At 39.5% G+C, this 22644-nt stretch overlaps 1 protein-coding gene across 1 annotated transcript in view; it reads right to left on the bottom strand.

Annotated features, from left to right (window-relative positions):
* e4f1 (E4F transcription factor 1) overlaps positions 1–22644 on the bottom strand; it is a 28804-nt gene that overhangs the window by 1798 nt on the left and 4362 nt on the right. The window contains exons 2-13 of the mRNA XM_028813816.2: positions 20413–20561; positions 16412–16502; positions 16008–16189; positions 15579–15699; positions 15318–15470; positions 15062–15216; positions 14407–14637; positions 10693–10798; positions 10272–10489; positions 9848–10046; positions 5459–5619; positions 5309–5371 (exon numbers count right to left, since the gene is read on the bottom strand). Coding sequence (XP_028669649.1) covers positions 5309–5371; positions 5459–5619; positions 9848–10046; positions 10272–10489; positions 10693–10798; positions 14407–14637; positions 15062–15216; positions 15318–15470; positions 15579–15699; positions 16008–16189; positions 16412–16502; positions 20413–20561 — 1829 coding nt within the window. The remainder of the gene's footprint in view (positions 1–5308; positions 5372–5458; positions 5620–9847; positions 10047–10271; positions 10490–10692; positions 10799–14406; positions 14638–15061; positions 15217–15317; positions 15471–15578; positions 15700–16007; positions 16190–16411; positions 16503–20412; positions 20562–22644) is intronic.

Here is a 22644-nt window from a genome sequence, read left to right on the forward strand (position 1 = left end):
TGACCATTTTTTGTAGCCACGTTGGTAAAGTAATGCATTGTCCCCATACTAAAAGCATACATTTTGTATATAAACACAAAAAAACAAGCCAAACACCTCACACTATTTGTTCTTGTTTGAGAGAAACAGATGCACAGGATGGCTGACAGAGGCAAACTTACTGCTACAATCTACAAAGTCTAAGCAAATTCTCTCACAAAATGGCATCGGAAATGAGGGGAAATGTTTGAGGAGTATATAAAGAATATACACATTAGAAATTCAGCTTTACAAAGTTTGGTAACATACAACAGTAAATGAACAAAAATGCAGAATTTAAAGGCAGTACTATTTTTTTTTCCCTTGTGGTGCTTAGAGAAATTAGTGATTATAAAGTATTTGCATGATTCTTTAAGCCCTAGATTTACTATGTTTATGTATGTTTAATTGTAGGGCGGCACGGTGGTGCAGTGGGTAGCACTGCTGCCTCGCAGTTAGGAGACCCGAGTTCGCTTCCCAGGTCTTCCCTGCGTGGAGTTTGCATGTTCTCCCCGTGTCTGTGTGGGTTTCCTCCCACAGTCCAAAGACATGCAGGTTAGGTGGACTGGCGATTCTAAATTGTCCCTAGTGTGTGCTTGGTGTGTGGGTGTGTGTGTGCCCTGCAGTGGGCTGGCACCCTGCCTGGGGTTTATTTCCTGCCTTGCGCCCTGTGTTGGCTGGGATTGGCCTCCATGACCCTGTAGTTAGGATATATCGGGTTGGATAATGGATGTTTAATTGTAGTTCCACTGTGCTCCTTATAATCTCCAAATTACTCACTATTTCCACTACATACCTGTAGTTACTAGCATATCACTCACACTCTAGATGAAGAATATCCTCTTACTACAATACTGAAAAAACAATTTATTTAAACTATTACTAAAATTTCAGTCTAGGTATACTACATACAGTGCCTTCAGTAATGTTTAGAACAATGACACATTTTCTTTGGTTTACCCATTTGCTTCACAGTTTAAAATTACAAATGAAAAAATGCCGATGTGATTAAAGCGCACTTTGCAGACTTTCTTTTAAGAGTATTTGCATACATTTCAGTCACACCATGTAGAAATGGCAACAATTTTTCTACCCGCTCTCCCCATTTCAGGGCACCATAATGTTTGACACAACTGGTGTTAGAGGTGTTCTTGATTCCTCACGGGTGTTTCATGGGTTCATAAGATACCTCGACTTACTTCCACCCTTTGGAGTCTGTAGTTGCCATTGTTAAATGTGAACATCATCCCACTACTACCATGTTTGACTGTGGGCATGATATGATGTTATAACTGTGGAAAGCCCAGTTAGCTTTACACCAGATGTAACAGGACCCATTTTTCCAAACGTTTTGAGGGCAATCAAGGTAGTTTTTGGGCAAATGTTTAATGAGCCTTCATGTTCCTCTTGTTAATCAGTTAGTGGTTTTTGCCTTGCAACTCTGCCATTCTTGCCCAATGTCTTTCAAATGGTGGAATCATGAGAGCGGTCATTAACTGAGCTGAGGCAGGCCTGTACATCTAGGTCCTTTTATAACTTTCTTGATGAGTTTTCCCATGCACTCTTGGAGCAATTTTGATAGGCCAGACTTCACACTGTTTCAAACTGTCTCTATTTGAAGATGATGGCTCTCAGAGTGGTTTGCTGGAGTCGCAAGGTTTTGGAGGTTACTTTGTAAACCTTTCCTGATGGATATACTGTATTTCAGCCAACTTTCTTTCTTTCATAGTTCCACTGTAATTTGTTTTAATCAAAGCATGGCATGCTGCTTGTGGAGAATTTTTAGTCCACTTTGCATTCCTGAAAAGGTTCTGTTTAAGTGATGTTTAGATTCAATACGGATGGCAGCAGTGAGATGTGCCTAGCTTAGTTTAACCCGTTATTTAAATTTGGTTCATTGGTTGACTAAGTGACTAATGGGGCTGTAGCTTTTCACATGGCTGATGTAAGTGTTAGTGAACTTTTATCCTTCACATCAAAACCAAAGAAATTGATAGTTTAAAAAAATTGTGTATTGGGTTTATTCAGGTTTTTGTATTATACTATATGAAAGTTTTATTTATTACAGATTTTCTCTACCCAAACACTGTAATCACTGGATCCTAATACTTTAATAAGCTGTAAATTTTAGGATGTACTCACACTGGCAATTTGTTCTGTGCCTGAGCACAATTGTCCTAATGTGATTACTCCATGCTAGGCCTACTTGGGCCTGAGCACATTCGGGAACAATGTGATTGCTAAACATGCCTTAGCATGGAAAACGGACATGACATCAATGATATGACAAGTCAGATAACTCAATATTGAATGAAATGAGAAATGCACTAATAAAAACCTGTTTTTTTTTTTTCTCACCTTATACATGAACGTGAACTGTAGTTGGCAAGAAAAGATGCAATTTCCTCCCTTAACATCATTTGTCTCCCTAAAAATCTTCTCGTACATGCAGCACGATTAACAGCAAGACACTGTGCTGCACACTCAACAAATCTATAAGAGGGTAGAGCGTTATCCTACCCTACATGACTCCAAACCAACCACAAAATAAGTAAAACTAGGGGGTTCTGCCCCCTGCTCGCTTCGCTCGCTCACCCCCGGGTTTGGTTTATCAGATATACAATTTAAAGAGATCGTTACTTTCATGGGAATTGTTACATTATTTTCACTTTTACTTTAAAAATTTTGTAAAAACAATACTTGTCCTTTATTTCCACCCTGGGTGTGGTTATATCTCTTTCTCGCAGGACGTATAACACTGCTTGCATTGTGAAGGGGAGGCAGCTAAACTTGCGCTAAGGAGATGCCGTTCGTTCAGCTGCTGTCGAGTTGCGTGTTCTCTTTGTCACGCTGCGCATCAATCATTTAAAAGCCTGTACAGCAGCTGTCCTTTTGTCAATTCGCATCTCTGCCGCTAGCGTTGTGAATGGTGGGTGGGGGTGGCTGAACGCACGCTAAGGAGAAGCGTTCGGATCATCTGCTGGCTTGTTGCTGCTGCATGTTCTGCTTGTCGCTTGTCAATGTTTTAAGAGCTGGGAGCACATGAAGTGTGTCTGCCAAATGCATTCCAACAACTGCTAGATGAGGAGATGTCCTACTGCCTTGTCTCACGTGATGTTAAAGTGTCACTTGCATGACGTTAATTTGTCTTCCGAGATCACGTCTCGTCTCCCTAGTCTCCCCCTCCCAAGATTTTTTTTTTTTTTATAATAGGGAGATCATTTTGACATGCATGCTGTCACTTGGTGTTTGGATCTTGTTTTGGCTTTACACAAAGTCACATGGTTATGAAAAAGTCTGCCCAGGCCCAGAAAGTTAAGTGCAGTGTGAGTGCAGGCCAGTGGGGGTGTAAGGAGGGGGGGGCAGTAATGCTTGGGCACGGTACAGAATAAATGTGCTCAGTGTGAGTACACCCTTAGATTTACCTTGATCATTACAAAATATTATTTCTGGCTTCCCCCTATTGTGGACACTTACAGTATATCCGTAAAGTATTCACAGCGCATCACTTTTTCCACATTTTGTTATGTTACAGCCTTATTCCAAAATGGATTAAATTCATTTTTTTCCTCAGAATTCTACACACAACACCCCATAATGACAACGTGAAAAAAGTTTGAGGTTTTTGCAAATTTATTAAAAATAAAAAAACTGAGAAATCACATGTACATAAGTATTCACAGCCTTTGCTCAATACTTTGTCGATGCACCTTTGGTAGCAATTACAGCCTCAAGTCTTTTTGAATATGATGCCACAAGCTTGGCACACCTATCCTTGGCCAGTTTCGCCCATTCCTCTTTGCAGCACCTCTCAAGCTCCATCAGGTTGGATGGGAAGCGTCGGTGCACAGCCATTTTAAGATCTCTCCAGAGATGTTCAATTGAATTCAAGTCTGGGCCACTCAAGGACATTCACAGAGTTGTCCTGAAGCCACTCCTTTGATATCTTGGCTATGTGCTTAGGGTCATTGTCTTGCTGAAAGATGAACCGTCGCCCCAATCTGAGGTCAAGAGCGCTCTGGAGCAGGTTTTCATTCAGGATGTCTCTGTACATTGCTGCAGTCATCTTTCCCTTTATCCTGACTCGTCTCCCAGTCCCTGCCGCTGAAAAACATCCCCACAGCATGATGCTGCCACCACCATGCTTCACTGTAGAGATGGTATTGGCCTGGTGATGAGCGGTGCCTGGTTTCCTCCAAACATGATGCCTGGCATTCACACCAAAGAGTTCAATCTTTGTCTCATCAGACCAGAGAATTTTCTTTCTCATGGTCTGAGAGTCCTTCAGGTGCCTTTTGGCAAACTCCAGGCGGGCTGCCATGTGCCTTTTACTAAGGAGTGGCTTCCGTCTGGCCACTCTACCATACAGGCCTGATTGGTGGATTGCTGCAGAGATGGTTGTCCTTATGGAAGGTTCTCCTCTCTCCACAGAGGACCACTGGAGCTCTGACAGAGTGACCATCGGGTTTTTGGTCACCTCCCTGACTAAGGCCCTTCTCCCCCGATCGCTCAGTTTACATGGCCGGCCAGCTCTAGTAAGAGTCCTGGTGGTTTCGAACTTCTTCCACTTACGGATGATGGAGGCCACTGTGCTCATTGGGACCTTCAAAGCAGCAGAAATGTTTCTGTAACCTTCCCCAGATTTGTGCCTCGAGACAATCCTGTCTCGGAGGTCTACAGACAATTCCTTTGACTTCATGCTTGGTTTGTGCTCCGACATGAACGGTCAACTGTGGGACCTTATATAGACAGGTGTGTGCCTTTCCAAATCATGTCCAATTAACTGAATTTACCACAGGTGGACTCCAATTAAGTTGCAGAAACATCTCAAGGATGATCAGGGGAAACAGGATGCACCTGAGCTCAATTTCAAGCTTCATGGCAAAGGCTGTGAATACTTATGTACATGTGCTTTCTCAATTTTTTTTATTTTTAATAAATTCGCAAAAATCTCAAGTAAACTTTTTTCACATTGTCATTATGGGGTGTTGTGTGTAGAATTCTGAGGGAAAAAAAATGAATTTAATCCATTTTGGAATAAGGCTGTAACATAACAAAATGTGGAAAAAGTGATGCGCTGTGAATACTTTCTGGATGCACTGTATTTAAAAAATAAAAAAAAAACCCTGCTTACATATTAAATTCATTCTTGGAATCTACTCTTTTTACTATCTAAACTTGCTTTATACAAAGATGGCTACTAATGATACTCTTGTTTGAGTTGGACTCTATAACACACTTTCAGTGTCATGCTATTATCCTCACTAAACTGTTAAGTAAGAAGCCACACCTGCTGCTGGTCATCATGGATCAGTTCAGTCTCTTCAACTCCTGCTGCACTCTCTCCTGGGGCCTGCACAGAAAAAGACAGAAATAAGATCCTGAACTTTAGGCAGAAAATGTAAAGGGCTGTGACATCCACGACCCCAAGTTTACTTACCTCAATGATATATTCCTGTGTGTCGGCCACCACTGAGGAGAACTCAACAAGCACAGTGTGGGGGTCTTCTGAAATAATTGTGGCTGCTATGCTGTCAGCAGTGTTGTCCTCCTCTGACACCTCTGCAGTCTCAGACTCCTTTGTACCTGCAAAGCAACCACCTGCATTTGCAGGACAGGGCATTTAACATTGGAAAGCACCCTGTAACCTCCCCTATCTGTTTGCATCGCTACGTATCTAGTCTGTCTAAGAGCTGCTGCCTACTGTTCAAGAAAGGTCAATCTAGTAACATCTCAGTAGCCAGCAAGACACCCAGGAGCTCAGCACTAGGTCACTAGAGGTGATGCAAGATACAAAGGCAGACTGTTGGCTTTCAATTCCAATACTGATTGCTCAGGTAAGAAACAAAATTTATAAAACTGCTTTATTCTTGCAAATACCCAAACACTACCTCTGCCTCTTATAGATACTCAGGCTTTTAAATGAAAATGTAGGTCACATCTAATTAAATTCTAAATTAAAATGTAGGTCACTTGCAGAGGCACAGAGTTATGAGAGGATCTTGCCAAACCAATGTTTCAGATTTTTTGAACAGGCAACTTCAGTAATGGAAAAAAAATGCAAAAGCATACAAGATCATTTTCTTAGACTTTCAAAAAACAGTTGATGTAATCCTTCAAAGATACATTCTAAAACCAGAAGCTGCAGGCATCAGAGGTAACCTGCAAAACTAGATCTCTAGTTGGTTAACTAGAAGGAGACAAAAGAGAACACACAAGAGCAGAATGCTGCACGTGGAGTGAGGTCATCGGTGGAGTCCCTTGGGCGTCTCTCCTGGGACTATTACTTTTCCTGATTTACATTAATGACAGATTTTGATATATTTAGTTTACTTGTGCAGTTTGCAGATAATACTAAAACTGGAGCAATGGGTGACACAGAGGAGGAAGAAAAAAAAAACAAAAAACAAACCACAATGACATGGACAAGCTTTACGACTGAACTGGGTGATCACTTGAAAATGTAATTTATTGTAGAAAAGTGCAAAGTGCTGCACATGAGCAAAAAGAACATCAATTATAAATACAAGATAGGAGATGCAGTCTCAATGGAAGCAACCTCTGAAAAGTATTTATGAGTTTATGATGACAATATTTTCTTCATCTAAGCCAGGGATCTGCAACCTTCACTATCAAAAGAGCCATTTTGCCCCCCCTTCCTCCAAAGAAAAATAGTCTGGAGCCGCAAAACATAACACAGCTTATAAACTTTTAAAAGTTTTAATCTTTTTTTAGATTTTACATGTTACAACCACGGAATACAACAAACAGAAGTGCAGTGTGCATGTGTAGGGCTACTTTGAAATAAATTAAACTGAACTATGCAGGCCTATTTGGGTCCTTCCTATACCTGTGTAAAATTAAAATAAAAACTAGCCCACTTTAATATAAATAAAACATTTAGCTGTAGCTTAGCAGCTTTAAAAAAGTAAACATTAAATTCCATTTCAGTGTGCTGAATCAACTGAAGCACCTGAACATACAAAAAAACCTACATCAGCTCCGGGTCTGAAATGAATGTGTTTTGTTTTTCTGAAAAATAATAGCCTATTAAATGCTATTGTTGTCACCTGTTTAAAGTGACTTCTGTTTCTGAAGTTCGCTGCTGATCATCTCTATGTCGGGGCTGTACAATATGACTTTGACCTTCACACAGGACTGCAGGCTCTCATGTGTGAGGCAGGAGCGATATTTGGACTTTATGAAGTTCATGCTTGAGAAAACTTGCTCACTTAAGTATGTTGAGCCAAAGATGGACAGGACTCCAAATGCATATTTTTTCATGTTCATATACGTTTCGGGAATGGCACTCCATGTGTCGAACACAAATTTGTCGGGTTTGGGGAGGTTTTCAATATCACTCCATTTGTGCTCTTTAGCGAGAGTAGCCTTCTGACAGGTGACTTCTTCAAGATCCGCTGTCAGGCATTTGAACTTGGACACCCATTAATCTTTATCTGCTATGTCGTCCAGTTCAATTTCTAGATCGGGCTTACTCCTGTGAATGCGGATGTGTTCAGCAGGGATGGGTCGATGTCCAGTCGTGTGACAGGGAAGGAGAGAGTGTGTGTTTTTCCTTTCTGAACTCACTGAATCTTTCTCTAAATGCAGCTTGCATTTTCTGAACAATTTCCTGTTTGTTTTTAAAGTCGGAGAATAGATGCTCTGATATTTTTATGAACGATTCTTTCATGTATTCTCCGTCTGTGAACGGCTTACCCCTCCTTACGATCTGTTGAGCTGCCACAAAACTAGCAGCTGTAGTTGACTGTGTAGAAGTGATCCACTTTTTGAAAGTATGTTTGCTCTGTTCAGCTTTCCGTTGCAGTTCCGAAATTGCTCTCTTTCGCTTATCTTCACTTGGGTATTTTTCAGTGAATGCTGAGAGCTTGTTTTGAAAATGTCTTTCAACGTTACATTTTTTGTTGTTCGATAATTTATCGCCACATATTAAGCACACCGGTAAGCCAGTGTCGTTGGCGGTGAAGGCAAATGCTTCTGTCCACGCAGAATTAAACTCTCTAAATTAGATGTTAAAATGTATAACAGTAGTAGTAGTAGTAAATAAACATATATACAGTAATTCCTCGCTATATCGCGCTTCGCCTTTCGCGGCTTCACTCCATCGCGGATTTTATATGTAAGCATATTTAAATATATATCGCGGATTTTTCGCTGCTTCGCGGGTTTCTGAGGACAATGGGTCTTTTAATTTCTGGTACATGCTTCCTCAGTTGGTTTGCCCAGTTGATTTCATACAAGGGACGCTATTAGCAGATGGCTGAGAAGCTACCCAACTTACTTTTCTTTCTCTCTCTCTTGCGCTGACTATCTGTGATCCTGACGTAGGGGGTGTGAGCAGGGGGGCTGTTTGCACACCTAGACGATACGGACGCTCGTCTAAAAATGCTGAAAGATTATCTTCACGTTGCTACCTTCTGTGTGCAGCTTTTAAGTATGCTGCACGGTGCTTCACATACTTAAAAGCTCAAAGGGCACGTATTGATTTTTTTATCTGTCTCTCTCTATCTCTCTCTGTCTCTCTCTGCTCCTGACGGAGGGGGTGTGAGCTGCCGCCTTCAACAGCTTTGTGCCGCGGTGCTTCGCATACTTACAAGTGCTCCTTTGAAGAGGAAGATATGTTTGCATTCTTTTAATTGTGAGACTGAACTGTCATCTCTGTCTTGTCATGCAGCACAGTTTAAACTTTTGAAAAAGAGACAAATGTTTGTTTGCAGTGTTTGAATAACGTTCCTGTCTCTCTACAACCTCCTGTGTTTCTGCGCAAATCTGTGACCCAAGCATGACAATATAAAAATAACCATATAAACATATGGTTTCTACTTCGCGGATTTTCTTATTTCGCGGGTGGCTCTGGAACGCAACCCCCGCGATGGAGGAGGGATTACTGTATATATATATATATATATATATATATATATATATATATATATATAAATATATATATAAATACAACTTAAATTAAGAAATTGCCATTATTCATTTTCATGGTTTTTTTTTTTTTTGTCAAGGCCAAAGGGAGCCACTACAAGGAGGCTGAAGAGCCGCATGTGGCTCCAGAGCCGCGGGTTGCCGACCCCTGATCTAAGCAATGTGTAGAAGTGATTAAAAAAAGGAAAATAAAATGTCAAGGTTATATTGTAAAAACAAGTTGAATATAAATTAAAGGGACATTATATATAATTAATATATAATATATATAATTATATAACTCACTAATGAGACCACATTTGGAGTATTGACTGCAACTATGGTCACTGTACTATAAGAAAAACATAGCAACACTTGAAGCTGTGCAGAGGAGAGCAACAAAGTACATGTCAGGACTTAATGACATGTTGTACTTTGACAGCCTCGATGAATTCAACTTGTAATCTCGGGCAGGTAAGACTGTATGGGGACCTAATCCAGATTTTCAAAATCCTGAAAGGAACTGATAAAGTACATCTTTCATCTTACCAGTGAATCACAAACTTGAGGACACCAGTGGAAATCAAGGGGAGGTGCATTTAGGACTGAAGGCAGAAAGCAGTTCTTCACGCAAAAAAAGTTATGGGTATCTGAATAAACTACACAGCCACGTAATTGAAGCAGAAACCTTGACAACCTTTACGAAGTATGAGAATGAAATACTATGTCAGCTCAGCTGCTAGTTAAACAAATAAGCATGATGGACTGAATGGTCTCCCCTTTTGGTTATTCATTAATAAGAATGTAAGAACATAAGAAATTTGACAAACATCTCAGAGACTCTCTACAATCATCACCCCAAAGCCAGTACGAATTGCAGTTTAATGCTTATACATACCTTTAGCACGCAAGTGTCTATTCAGGGTGCCATGTTCAGCAAAACCCCGTCCACACTTGAAACATTTGAACGGCTTCTCTCCTGTATGGTGGCGGATGTGCCGCACCAAGGAGCCTTTTTCCCTGAACCCACGAAAGCAGAACTGACAAACATAAGGCTTTTCATCAAAGTGAGTCCGAAGGTGCACTTGGAGAGCATTCTGAAACGCAGAACGGCACTACTGTCACAACGAGGCTTGGTACAGACTGCAAGTACATTCACTTTGATTACTGGAGTCAAATGGCAGCTTTTGGATCATTGCCACTTGAGGTATATATATCAGCAAATATGAGCTTGGGCTGAACAGAGAAAAAGCTGAAAATGGATACTTTCTAAGCATGCTGACAGCAAATCCTAGCCAAAGTAATAGCCGTTTAACTTCTACCTTAGTTTTGTAGCCCTTGCCACACTTGTGGCAGGAATATGGTCGCTCATCTGAATGAACTCGCATGTGTTCTCTCACATGACCTATGGTCTTGTACAGTTTCCCACACTCCCCACATTTGAAGCGCCTCTCACTCATGTGTGCTTCCATATGCTTCTTCAGGAGGTAGCCTGTGATGAACTCCTTGTCACACTCCTGACACTTAAAGGGTTTGTAACCTGGAACGTAAAAGTAAATCACATGACACAGTCTACTGCTTAGCACACCTTCCTTTTTCTGAAAAGATTCACAGCTACAGCACAACAACATGAATGGTCCTTAAATTAAATTAAATTAAAAAAAAAAAATGCATCCCATCCATCAGTAAGAGAATCCCTCTACCCTATTACATGTCAGGGCCCACACATATTTCAGTCCTCACCCAAGTGTCCTTTGATATGCAGGCGCAGGTAACTTGGTCCACTGAAGACACGACTACAGTGAGGACAGGCGTAACTCTTACAGTCAGACTCTCTATTTGAAGTCTCCTATACAGCAAATGAACAAGTCATGAGGCTCAAAACAACAAGCAAAGGAACAGTCAGGCTTAGCCAAACACTTTACAAGCACAGATATTTAAAGATAGGAGAAAAAAATACATACTTGAAAGTGATAGTTTACTCTTATGGAGGAATATTTTTGGAAAAACAATTAATAAATACACAAATATTTTGTGAACTGTGATAATAAATTATGTGAACTTAAACAAATGTATTTATTTTTTCCTGTTATATTTATTTCAGTGACACTGGGCACAACATGAAACCTACCTTGAAATGAACATACATTTTAAAGGTAGATGACTGACAGGATATGGAGTTTGGAGCCTCTTAAATTAAAGTATCTTCTTCAAAAATTAACATTGACTGGAGAAAATGACAGTTTTCTTTCCAAGGAATTAATACATAAACAATGAAATAAACAACAAAAATATTTTTCTAACACATTTAAATATTTGTGCTCACATATCATTATTAACCTTTTGTACATTTCACAATTCATTTATTTTTTCTGAAATATTCCTCCATACACTGACTATTGGGAATCGGAGGGAAGTGGGGATATGAAAGAACTGATGCATATTTCAAACACAAAATGAATCATCAACCTCACAACCCAAAAATTAGAACACATATGGCTTTGCCTTTTGATCCCGATTCTATAATGGAGCAGTTATTACATAAACCTAGCAGATATCCTTCAATCTCAGACCTCCTCTGACATCAAAGACTTCCAAGAGTAGACTAGGTCAGGGGTGGGCATATTCATTCCTGGAGGGCCGCAGTGGCTGCAGGTTTTTGTTCCAACCCAATTCCTTAATAAGAAGCACTTATTGCTCTAGAAACACTTCTGCTTCATTTTAGTTATCTCCCTCATTAAGACTTTGAACCCTTATTGCTTATTTAAGTCTTAAACAGCTGCATTCTCTGTTTTTAATTGCTCCTTATTAGCAATAAGATACAAATGACAAAAGAAACCAGCAGTTATCCATTTTGCTTGTTACCCTTTACACCTGTGTGTATTTATCATGCACTATTTGGTTTAATTAAATACTTGGAAGGAAAGAGAAGAGAAAAAAGTGAAGGACTGAGAATTACCCATCCGTTTTACACTTCAAAGTGTTTGGATGATACCCTTAGAATGGAAAAAAAAATCAAGGATATGAGAATGACTTGACATAGCAGAGTTAAAGCACTAACAAGCCATGAAATGTAATTATTGGCAAGGATTGTTTTCTAATTAAGCAACTGGGTTGGAACAAAAACCCGCAGCCACTGCGGCCCTCCAGGAATGAATTTGCCCACCCCTGGACTAGGTTATCCTCATTAGGGGAGATTCAAGTATGCTTCTTACTTTTTTCTTCATGGTCTGCAGTCTTGAGTAGAGTTTTCTTAACATGTGCCTCCATACATTTTATCAACAAATATAAGATAACAATAACCAACTCACTTAATCCAATTTAGGGTAGGAGGGTTTGAGAGCTCAGCACTGAACACAAGGCAGGAAACAACCCTGAACAGGGTACCAGTCCACTGTAGGCCATTATTTCTCAATATAAAGTTAAATTATTCATAACTGAAATCAGCTCTACATGTTTGATTCATACTTCTAGGTAATTACTACAGTCGTGCCCAAAAGTTTTGAGAATGACATAAATATTGGTTTTTACAAAGTTTGCTGCTTCAGTGTTTTCAGATTTTTTGTCAGATGTTTGTATGGTAAACTGAAGTATAATTACAAGCATTTCATAAGTTTCAAAGGCTTTTATTGACAATTTCAGTATTAAGTTTATGCACGAACCATCTAAGAATGGTACCAAAACATCCTCAGAGAGCAACGTCTCCCAACCACCAAGAAAAGTTTGGTGACGGAGAATGCCTTTTTTCCAGCATAATGGAGGACTGTGCCATAAGGCAAAAGTGAATTGCAGAGGTCTTCAAAAAGAAGGGCCAACACTGCAAATACTGACTCTTTGCATAAACTTAATGTAATTGTCAATAAAAGCCTTTGAAACTTATGAAATGCTTGCAATTATACTTCAGTACACCATAGAAACATCTGACAAAAAAATCTAAAAACACTAAAGCAGCAAACATTGTGAAAACCATTATTTGTGTCATTCTCAAAACTTTTGACCACAACTGTATTAATTACCTAGAAGTATGAATCAAACATGTAGAGCCGAGTTCAGTTATGAATAATTTAACATGTGCAGAGGAGAGATGCTGAGTATATTGGGAGAAGGATGTTAAGGATACAGCTGCCAGGTAAGAGGAAAAGAGGAAGGCCTAACAGAAAGTTTATGGATGTGGTAAGAGGACATGCAGGTGATGGGTGTAACAGAACAAGATGTGGAGGACAGAAAGATATGGAACAAGATGATCCGCTGTGGCAACCCCTAACGGGAGCAGCCGAAAGAAAAAAAGATATTGAGAAATAATGCCCTACAGTGGACTGGTACCCTGTACACTTGTGTCATTCTCAAAACTTCTGGCCATGACTATATACTTAATACTTCTTATTTTGATGTTCATCCAATACATGAGACTGTTCATCAGGGAGAGAAGGTTCAATACCACAGGTCAAATCAGGGATCAATGAGATCTGCTTACAATGTCTGTAATGGTGTCCGAGTTGAAGCCTATAAACATATTTAGATAAGGGTATTGACAGCTAGAGTGGAAACAGTTTAATAATTTTTTTTTTTTTATTTCAGCCTTATATCAAGCATGCAGATGGTGTCAAGAAATCTGAGCATTATTATGCATACATAACTGTTAAGGAAAAGAGGAAGGTTATGAACCAATACAGATTAATCATTCTCCTCTATCACAGGCATACAAGTTTCATTATTCATTTAATTATATCAAACACCCTTAGTGCTTCTCATTGTCTGCTGATTTTTAGCGTTTAAAAGAAACGGCCAGGAGTCATGAACTCATTTGAAAAGCACAGGTTTGGCTTTACTATTTTTTTTTTTTTAATTGCCTGTCAACACCCTACTTAAAAATACGTGATACAGAGCAGAAATTAATCTACACAGAAACTCATAGCATGCTGTAATCGGATTACTATTAAAAAATGAACGTGCACTTAGCAGAGTTTTAACATAATAAACTTAGCCTATTAAAGATACACCCTAATGTTCTCTTTTCCAGAAAGAATGTTAACTGAGCTTGTTGATCACATCTAATAAACCATATATCAGATGCTGATGCAGCTCATGGTTGAGCTTTTCCTCTAAATATTTTAATTCTGTACATGTAAATACCTAGAATACTGATTCACTGGTCCATGCATATCCATGCCATTTGGATACACAAAGAATACATAATTTATGGCCCTCCATTCCTTCTTTTATCTCACCATACCCCCAATCATTGCAGAAAACTCACAATTTCATTAACTGTAAATTAAAATCCGAGCTGAATGCACTGAAACTTTTTGCCCCATAATAAAATTCTAGACAGTCTGGTTTTCAAATGAAACCAGAGAATCAGTTATGGAAAAAAAAAAAACAAATGTCAAACAAATGCTCAGATGTTACAGTATTTTGTCCAGCATAAATCAGTTCCTACATTTGACGTTTGCTCACCATCTCTTCGGAGCCCACTTCCACACACTCTTCGGTCACTTGGATGTCCTCTATACGTTCACTATCAGTTACCTCATCCTCATCTTCATCATCAACATCATCAACATCTTCGTCATCATCATCATCCTCCTCCTCAGCACCAATTTCAGAATCGATTATCGCCTGGTTAATCAGACTGCTGCCATCAGTCTCTGAGTGACTGGGTTGCCCATTTGACTCAGATGTAGTGATCTAGGAAAATAAATAATATGTTAAGAGAATACATAAGTAGCTCCCTTATTCCATTTCTCTGTTCTTTGCTGAAACAACTGCTTCCAGACAATTCAAAAATCAACTAGAAATCATGACTTGCCCTTATAGCTCCAGATCTATAATGTTTAACTCTTCTGTTAAAGGGCCTATTTAAGCATCCAAATGAAAAAAAGAAAATGGAGTTTAAAGGAAGTGTATTTATTGACAGCTCACAAATTCACAGAATTCAAGAAGGGGAGGTCTAGTTATTTATTTTGTATGGGAGACACACCTCATTGATTTTATACACAATTATTAGAGTCAATGACATCAACTCAAAATAGAAATAGCAGGTCCAGTAACTCTCCCTGTAGAAAGTTCTCTTTGTCAACTGCACACTTTGTTTAAGCAGAGGTCTACCCACCTGTTCTGTGTGCCCTGTATTCTCCAATTCCATTTGCACGTGAATTTCCTGCTCAAGGTGGTGCTCTTCAGCAGGCACAACCTCCACCACTGATGGTTGCTCCTCAGCTGGCCTGAGACGATAGATAGAAGAGTCCAATTCGGCATCACTGGATACTGCAGAGAAGGGAGGAATGTTTGACAGTGTACATTGTATGGATGGTTTCAATGTTACTAGCCAGGGCCAGCAGCCATTGAGTGTTGAGCAGTATAATGACCTTTTTGAATGCTATTCTTGCTGACCAGGATTTCTTTGCACTGATGAAATCGAATCTTCTCCGTACAGGGTGTAATGGATTTTAAGTGCCTGGTCAGTGCACCGGACTCCCTAAAGCATAACCCGCAGAGGCTACACCTGTAAGGACGCTCATCTGTAAGAATAAATATGCTGTTTTATTGGATCTCTGCAAATGGGAGCTAATCAAAAAGAAGAAAAATACTAGAACCTCTGAAACATATCCCAACAGGGCAACATTTACCTGTATGCCGCCTGTTGTGCCGAATAAGAGAACCTTTTGTACGGAAGGCATTGCCACACAGCTCACACCGGAAATTCTTCTTCTCACTGTGGGTGCTTAAATGAGCACGGAGAATGTTGCCCTGAAATAGGGAAGCATTTCAAAGGAGTCAACATCACACATCATGAATGGTTCCAAAGAGCATAAATTCTACTACAAATGAACTCTCTAACTCTGTAAACTGGACAAGTCTTTAATTGTATGCCATATTTGGAAATGGGGTTCTTAAACAGTTGCTTCCTGAGATCAAAAGTGGAGGATCTATAATCCATCTCAAGACCTAACTAAGTTCACCAGGGCCCTCAAGCTCAGTCCCTGGACTTGATAGGGAACACCACAGCTAATTCTTGCTAGCCATCTCCGAACAGATGGCAAAACACTCACACTAACCGTTTTGAACGTTTTGTCACACAACTGACAAAGGAAGCGCCCGTGCTCATCGGTCTTTAACTTGGCCTTCAGAGCAGTTCCTTGGCTGTCCTGTTCCTCTTCTTTGTGCTCCTCATCATTCCCGTCATCTCCATGCTGAGATAGCTGATCTCCGGAATGATCATCCGTTTTTGTTTTGGTCCCTTATAATTAAAACAAATTAATAAATAAGCAGCTAAACAACCACTACTCACTTGCAGCATTCAGACACTACAGCCAGGGGTGGAACTGCAGCCGATATATTCCATAAATTAACATCAGCCAACAGATTGGACAATTACAGGATCTTAAGAAATTTACCCAGCCATGCCTTGGAACATTCAGCGCAACCCACAGCTTATTGACCGCAAATGTGCAGTAGTTACCTGTATCAGATGAACTTTTAGCCTCTTCAAGTAGTCTGTTGCTCTCATCCACCAAAATAGCTGCAACCGTGATCTCATCTGACAACACAACCTGAAAGAAGACAATTCACCTATAAAGTACAACTCTTGGAGTTCATTCTTATCTCTTACTTCACTTGCCCAAACCACTTTGGCAAGTTGTTCTCAGTACACAATACATTACCCCTACTTCAAACCTTTATCTCAACTCTGTACTCATATGCTGCTCCATCAACAGAGTTGCACACATCTACAGTACTGATCATTCTAACTACTGACCTTTCCAATCAACCACTTCTCATAGGCCACATATCTCCTCAAATTCTTTTTATAAACATCTCACTTCACATACCAGTAAGCCATTTTAATAAGCCAGTAGTGCAATATTCTGGGAACCCTTTCATGCACATTCTAATTTTGCAGCATATTACGGTGTTTGCAAACTCCAGCCACACTAAATATCTTGGTTATACAAATGAACTTCCCTATCTAAGCAACTCAACTAATAAGAAGTGACTATGAGTCAGGTAGAGTTGTCTTTGCAGAAAATCATAGGGACAATGGATTTTTTACTCACACTTGCCTTTAGCGGAAAACAAATGTGAAGTATAACTGAGTGTGGATGCATGTGCTAGGCAATGTACTGGAGCCTTGCTCACATTTCTTACATCCGGTGCCGCCGAGAGTGGCAGCCTTTTCAGCAACTCCATGTATGACTGTATGTGTATGTGTATTTTTCTACTTTTATTTTTCCATTTTTATTTATTTATTGATCACTCCTACCACTTTATTTTATGTGGATTTGTTCCCTGGACACACTTACTTTTACAACGTGGGCATGGATTTTTACACGCCAAGACTCGCCTATTCAAGTACTCAACTTCGAGCGCTGAGAACAAATGCCAGTGCCGGCGTGGTTCCACATTTACCCGACGAGGTAAGAAGGCATATCGTGGCAGCAGAGCGGGACTAAGCTAAAAATGAAGCGGCTTGCGAGAAAGTAGCGTTTTAAGCCTTCGGTGCCTTCTGTTATTCTGGGGAATGTGAACTCAATCGGCTGCGCTGGTGAAAAATGTTATGTTGCTTTTGTGAATTTCCCCTTGGGATTAATAAAGTATCTATCTATCTATCTATGGAGTTCCCACTTTGTGCCCAGTAGTGCCAAAATGGGCACCAGTTCTATACCACTGTTAACTGAATAAGTCAGTTATAAAATAAATAATGCAGAAAATAAGACCATACTTTAATAGACTACATTCATTTTAATTATAAAAGAAAACTATATAAAACAACTCTGAAAAGTCTAGCTTTGAAAAGTATTTACCATGTTTAGTTTATTAATTTACAATTATTATAAAAAACACAGCCTCAACTTGTTACCATTACCATTTTAGCAATTAGCAAAAAATCACACACTTATCTCAAAGATAAGCCAAAAATAAGAGATGGGCCTCTTAAGCTTCCTTGCTAGATCAATATGAAAGGCACTGTATGAGAGATGGATAGATGGACAGATCTTTATTTGTCCTCAGGAGGAAATTTGTGACATTTTAAAATGAGAGACTGCTGTGTCCTGAGGTTTGTGTTAACAGAGCCCTCTGAATTGGGTAGGAAATTTGGTGTTGGTAATGATTAGATTTCAAATAGAACATAAATATGTGTAAAGTAGTACTGATTGGATTCTTGCTTGTTCTGTGTCAAACTGGGGGTGGGGGGTTGGCTGTGAATCCCAGGAAACAATGTTATATTTTTTATCAGAAAATGGAAGTGACATATTCATAGACGTTTCAAAGTATATATCAAAACTCAAAAGCTAAGCAAGTTTGAAAATGGTCAAGAGGCAAAAAAAACATCTTTTAGATTTGCAGAGTGTCACAACGGAGATAAGAGAAACCTACACAGTTAACAAATACTGATGTACTAATCTGGTTCGTATGGTAAAACGGTCAAAGAGGAAGACGTATGTTAAAAAGGTCTCACTTTGAACTTGTAAAAATGCAAGCAGGGAACTCTTGACAAGACGTGGAAATTTTTCTGAGCTAAATGCCAAGCAATATTTGTAACAAAAAAAAAAAGAACAGCTCATCTTACAAAACTCTATTCCAACAAAATATGGTGGCAAGTGGTGGCAGCAACACATTCAGTGGTTGCTTTATATCAGCAGGTACTGGCAGGCTTGTCAAAACATAAGGTAAAAAACAACATATAGAGAGATACTGAAGCAAAACCACTGAAAGTGGGACAGAGATTCACTACTCAACAAGACAGTGACTCCAGATTTAATGCTAAAAAACGAAAGTGGTGATGCTCCATGAATGACAGAGTCAAAGTCCAGACTTAAATACCATAGAAAACCTATGGTGGGAACACAATATTGCTGTTTAAAAAAATAAAATAAAATCACTTCCCAAGCAAACTATAAGAATAGATTAATAATAGGTTTAATAATAAAAGTGAATAAAACTCATTAACATCCAAAATATCTTTGTTAACTATACGATATATCCAATTTATGTATGACACAGCAAATTGTAGTAGCAGTTTGTGTGGTGTGAGTGTGAACCTTCTACACATACTCAGTAACTATACTGTAGACAAGCTGCACTTGCCACCTGCATACAGCACTTTCAAACCATTAAATCTTTCATTAACCAACCTTCAGCACTGGGTACATCAAAGAAAGACCTTTACAAGTAAGTCAAGCATCAACCTCTTTCACTCCTCCTGCTCCTTGGACTTTCCTACATTTACTTTTTTGCAGTATCTTGTATTTCTATACCAGCTTTCCACTTAGTATCCATTACTTCAGTTCCAATTTGCTTTTCTTCATTACTCCAGCCATGTGCCTGGTGCTGCCAGAATGGTTTCTGGCCCCATGTGACATCTTCCCAGGTCTGTGTGGGCTTTTCTATGGGTATTGAGGTTTTCTCAAGTCTCCAGAAATATACTAGACAGGCTGACTGACAATTTAAAATTATTCTATGAGTGAGCAATCATGTGTGCGAGTGTGTGTGACTGGGCTCTGCAATGGACTGGCACTCTGTCCAGAGCTGTTTTATGCAATGTGCTTAACATAGCAGTGAACTGTTCAGATTCCCTTCTGTTGTGAACTGGATTAGGTAGGTTTACTTTATTAGTACAACATGTTCAACAAAGGTTTTCAAATGTATCCTCCCTCCCAAAAGATCTACAGTTTCAGCCAATACACTCATCATTCCTTTTTCAGAAACGTTTATATCAAAGCACATGCCATACTGGTTTACAATGTCATGTGCTGTAGAGCACTGCTGAAGTACTATACAGTTTCATTTATTACCTTTATTTTATATTGGGCTGATGCTTTTATCCAAAGTAACTGATAAGATCAGGATATGTTACAGATGGAGCAAGCATGGGCAGGCTGAGTGACATGGCCATGGTCACAAAATGAGTCAAAGTTTGGAACTTAACTAAACTGGCAACTTTGGATTTAAAGTCCAGTGCCTTATCCTTTATGCCATACACATGCCCAATCACATTTTGACATTTATGCTGAAGTTTGCTCAAAATGTGTTCACAATGGTTCGTATGTAAAATTTGTGCTCACACTGGCAATGAATACTGTATCTGCTACTTTATGCTGAAGTTTGCTCAAAATGTGTTCACAATGGTTCGTATGTAAAATTTGTGCTCACACTGGCAATGAATACTGTATCTGCTACTGTCCAACCTGCCAACTGGACTTTGTCAGAGTTTAACAAATCCTCTCCCATCCTTTTTCAACCATACCACTCCACGCCCCAATATAGTAGCAGCTTCAGCACCTAAACTACTAGTATTTGGGCTCTGCTTAACGGCACTTTTCAGTTACCATTCAACATCACCAACTTGCCATCCAGGTTTCATTCTACCTTTCCATATTGTCAGCATGAACCACCCTAACCACCTTACCACCACAACTCAGCTCTCAATTCCACATGTTGTGTACAACAATCTTGTCTTACTGGACTGTTCTCTTGGCTTGGCTCATCTGCCTGGATGACAGGAACAGCATCCTGACCACGCTGGCAGTTGTTCCGTAGCTTATGCTGAATGAAAGACTCCAGACTTGTAAACTCCAGTTGACAGCGACCACATTTATGCACATCTTCATCTGTGGAGAGGAAAAAAAAAAAATAAAACCCAGCTTTTTCCAAAACTGAATGCAAAAAAATCTCTATACATTCTAACTTGTCCATAATATTCTTAAACATCTTGCCCAAAACTCCCTAGTGCATACATGTACTGCATAATGTACATAAATAAATTCACACGATATATGAAAAATTACAGATAACATTGTATTGCTATACTGATTGCAACTGTTTTTAGCTTCCACAGTTAATGCATGTTCTGCACTGGAACCTGTCAATTATTACCATTTGGATTAAAATAGTAACACTAATAATAATGTAACAGTCTTCCTGGGTAAACTTTGTTCCTTCTGAGTAACTGGATCTGAAACGTATGTCACAAAGTTAACATTTTCTTATAATGAACTCCCTGCTCAACAACTGAACTGAACTGGATTGGATTTGCTTTGATATACCCACCAACTGCTTTGACTTTCCAAAACTGTTGCAAAGAAAAAAAACCATTATACGTAAGGTTGTTGTTGTTATTATTATATGTAAGGTAATAAAAACTAGGCCAAGAATAAAAGGTATTATACATAAAGAGGGGACAGACTGGGACATTCTGTCAATGTTAGATCAGCACTTCAGTCAAATCTGAAAAGAAAGTTTACTCAACTGTTACAAAGTGTCTTTGACTATTTTGTATGAGACTGGCATCCTGGTGCCTGTTGTCTTATTCAAAGCTGACAATCCAGAACAGGCAATGATATAATGAAGGACCTACTGTATTGTGGAGGATCAAATGACTATACCATTTGTGAAGTTTATGAAGATAATTGGTTGGGATGAAGGTTCAGCAGAATTCCCTAAAGTCACAGAGATAAACAGGTGTCACATTATGGAACTTTTCCAGTTCTTTTCAGTTGTAGCCTTAATTTACTGTATATAATCTTATCAAGATAGTGGAAGCTGGCAGCATGAACCCATGAAGCCAGTCTCATAAAGTGACATGCTTAGCAGCTCAAACCAACTAGTCTAAGATTTGCCCTAAGATTTGAGGGCAGGCTCTGTGTGCACATTAGATACAACAAACAACAAACACACATCAGGAAGTACTGTGCATATAATGCATAGATGAGGAGCAAGAATCTAGTCTATCTGATGTGTCGTGTTTTGCAGACCACTATAGAAAAGAAAAAGCAAAGAAAAAGAGAAAAGAGATTGTGGCTAAATTTTCCATACCTATAAACCCTTTGTACAGTACCAGGCTCTGTCAGGCAGCATGTCATTAGCCGTCACAAAAATGGCCAAGCATAACTGTGCTGGAAAGTTTGCACGCAACAGCGAAGTATGACATGTATGCTCTGGCAACAAAATAACAACTGCAGTCGGCAAGTCAGACATACCAAACAACTGTAAGTCATGTAATGTGACATTGGCTTTACACTTGCTACCGCTTTTTATTTTAAATCCAGAATGTCAAGATGACAGTGTCAGGTCAGCCTTTGCTAGCAGGAGTACAAGGGGGCCAAGATCTATTGACCCTGATTGCAGAGGGATTGCATGAGGACGACAGGTATTTTTCATGTCAGGGAGGTAAAATAAGGCAAGATAATTCTTCAGTCAGCTACAGTACCACTCCTGACTGTCTAAGTAATTAGTGTTTCTCTGTCCCTAAAAGTTATGAAAAGTAGGACCACTCTTGGTACTATAACCATAACATTGTCTGGTTCAAAAATGGGAGGCAACGGAGTCTGAGCCGGGGGCAAAATGAGGAAAGCAGAGATGCTGAAGATGAACCAAAATAACAAGGTGAACATGTATCTACACCTAATCAAAACACAGCAGCCTGTTGGGTTAGACGCTTTCATTACATTTCCATGTTTACAGTACGTGCCACTCTTATCCTCCCTTCTTGCCCGTCTCTTGAGTAGGGCGACTGGGGTGTCTGTGCTGGGCCTCATCAAGTGCTGCAGCTTACTCATCTTTTCTGAACACTGTTAAAATTCAGTTTTCAGATTTCTTTAACAGTATCCCAAGGCATACAGTGTAGCACTTTCTTCCCACAACACTGTATGGTCATTTAAAATATGAATGGAGTGGGATCTATTTGGTCAAAAG

The sequence above is a fragment of the Erpetoichthys calabaricus genome, chromosome 11, assembly GCF_900747795.2.
Source record: "Erpetoichthys calabaricus chromosome 11, fErpCal1.3, whole genome shotgun sequence".
Classification (NCBI taxonomy): domain Eukaryota; kingdom Metazoa; phylum Chordata; class Cladistia; order Polypteriformes; family Polypteridae; genus Erpetoichthys; species Erpetoichthys calabaricus.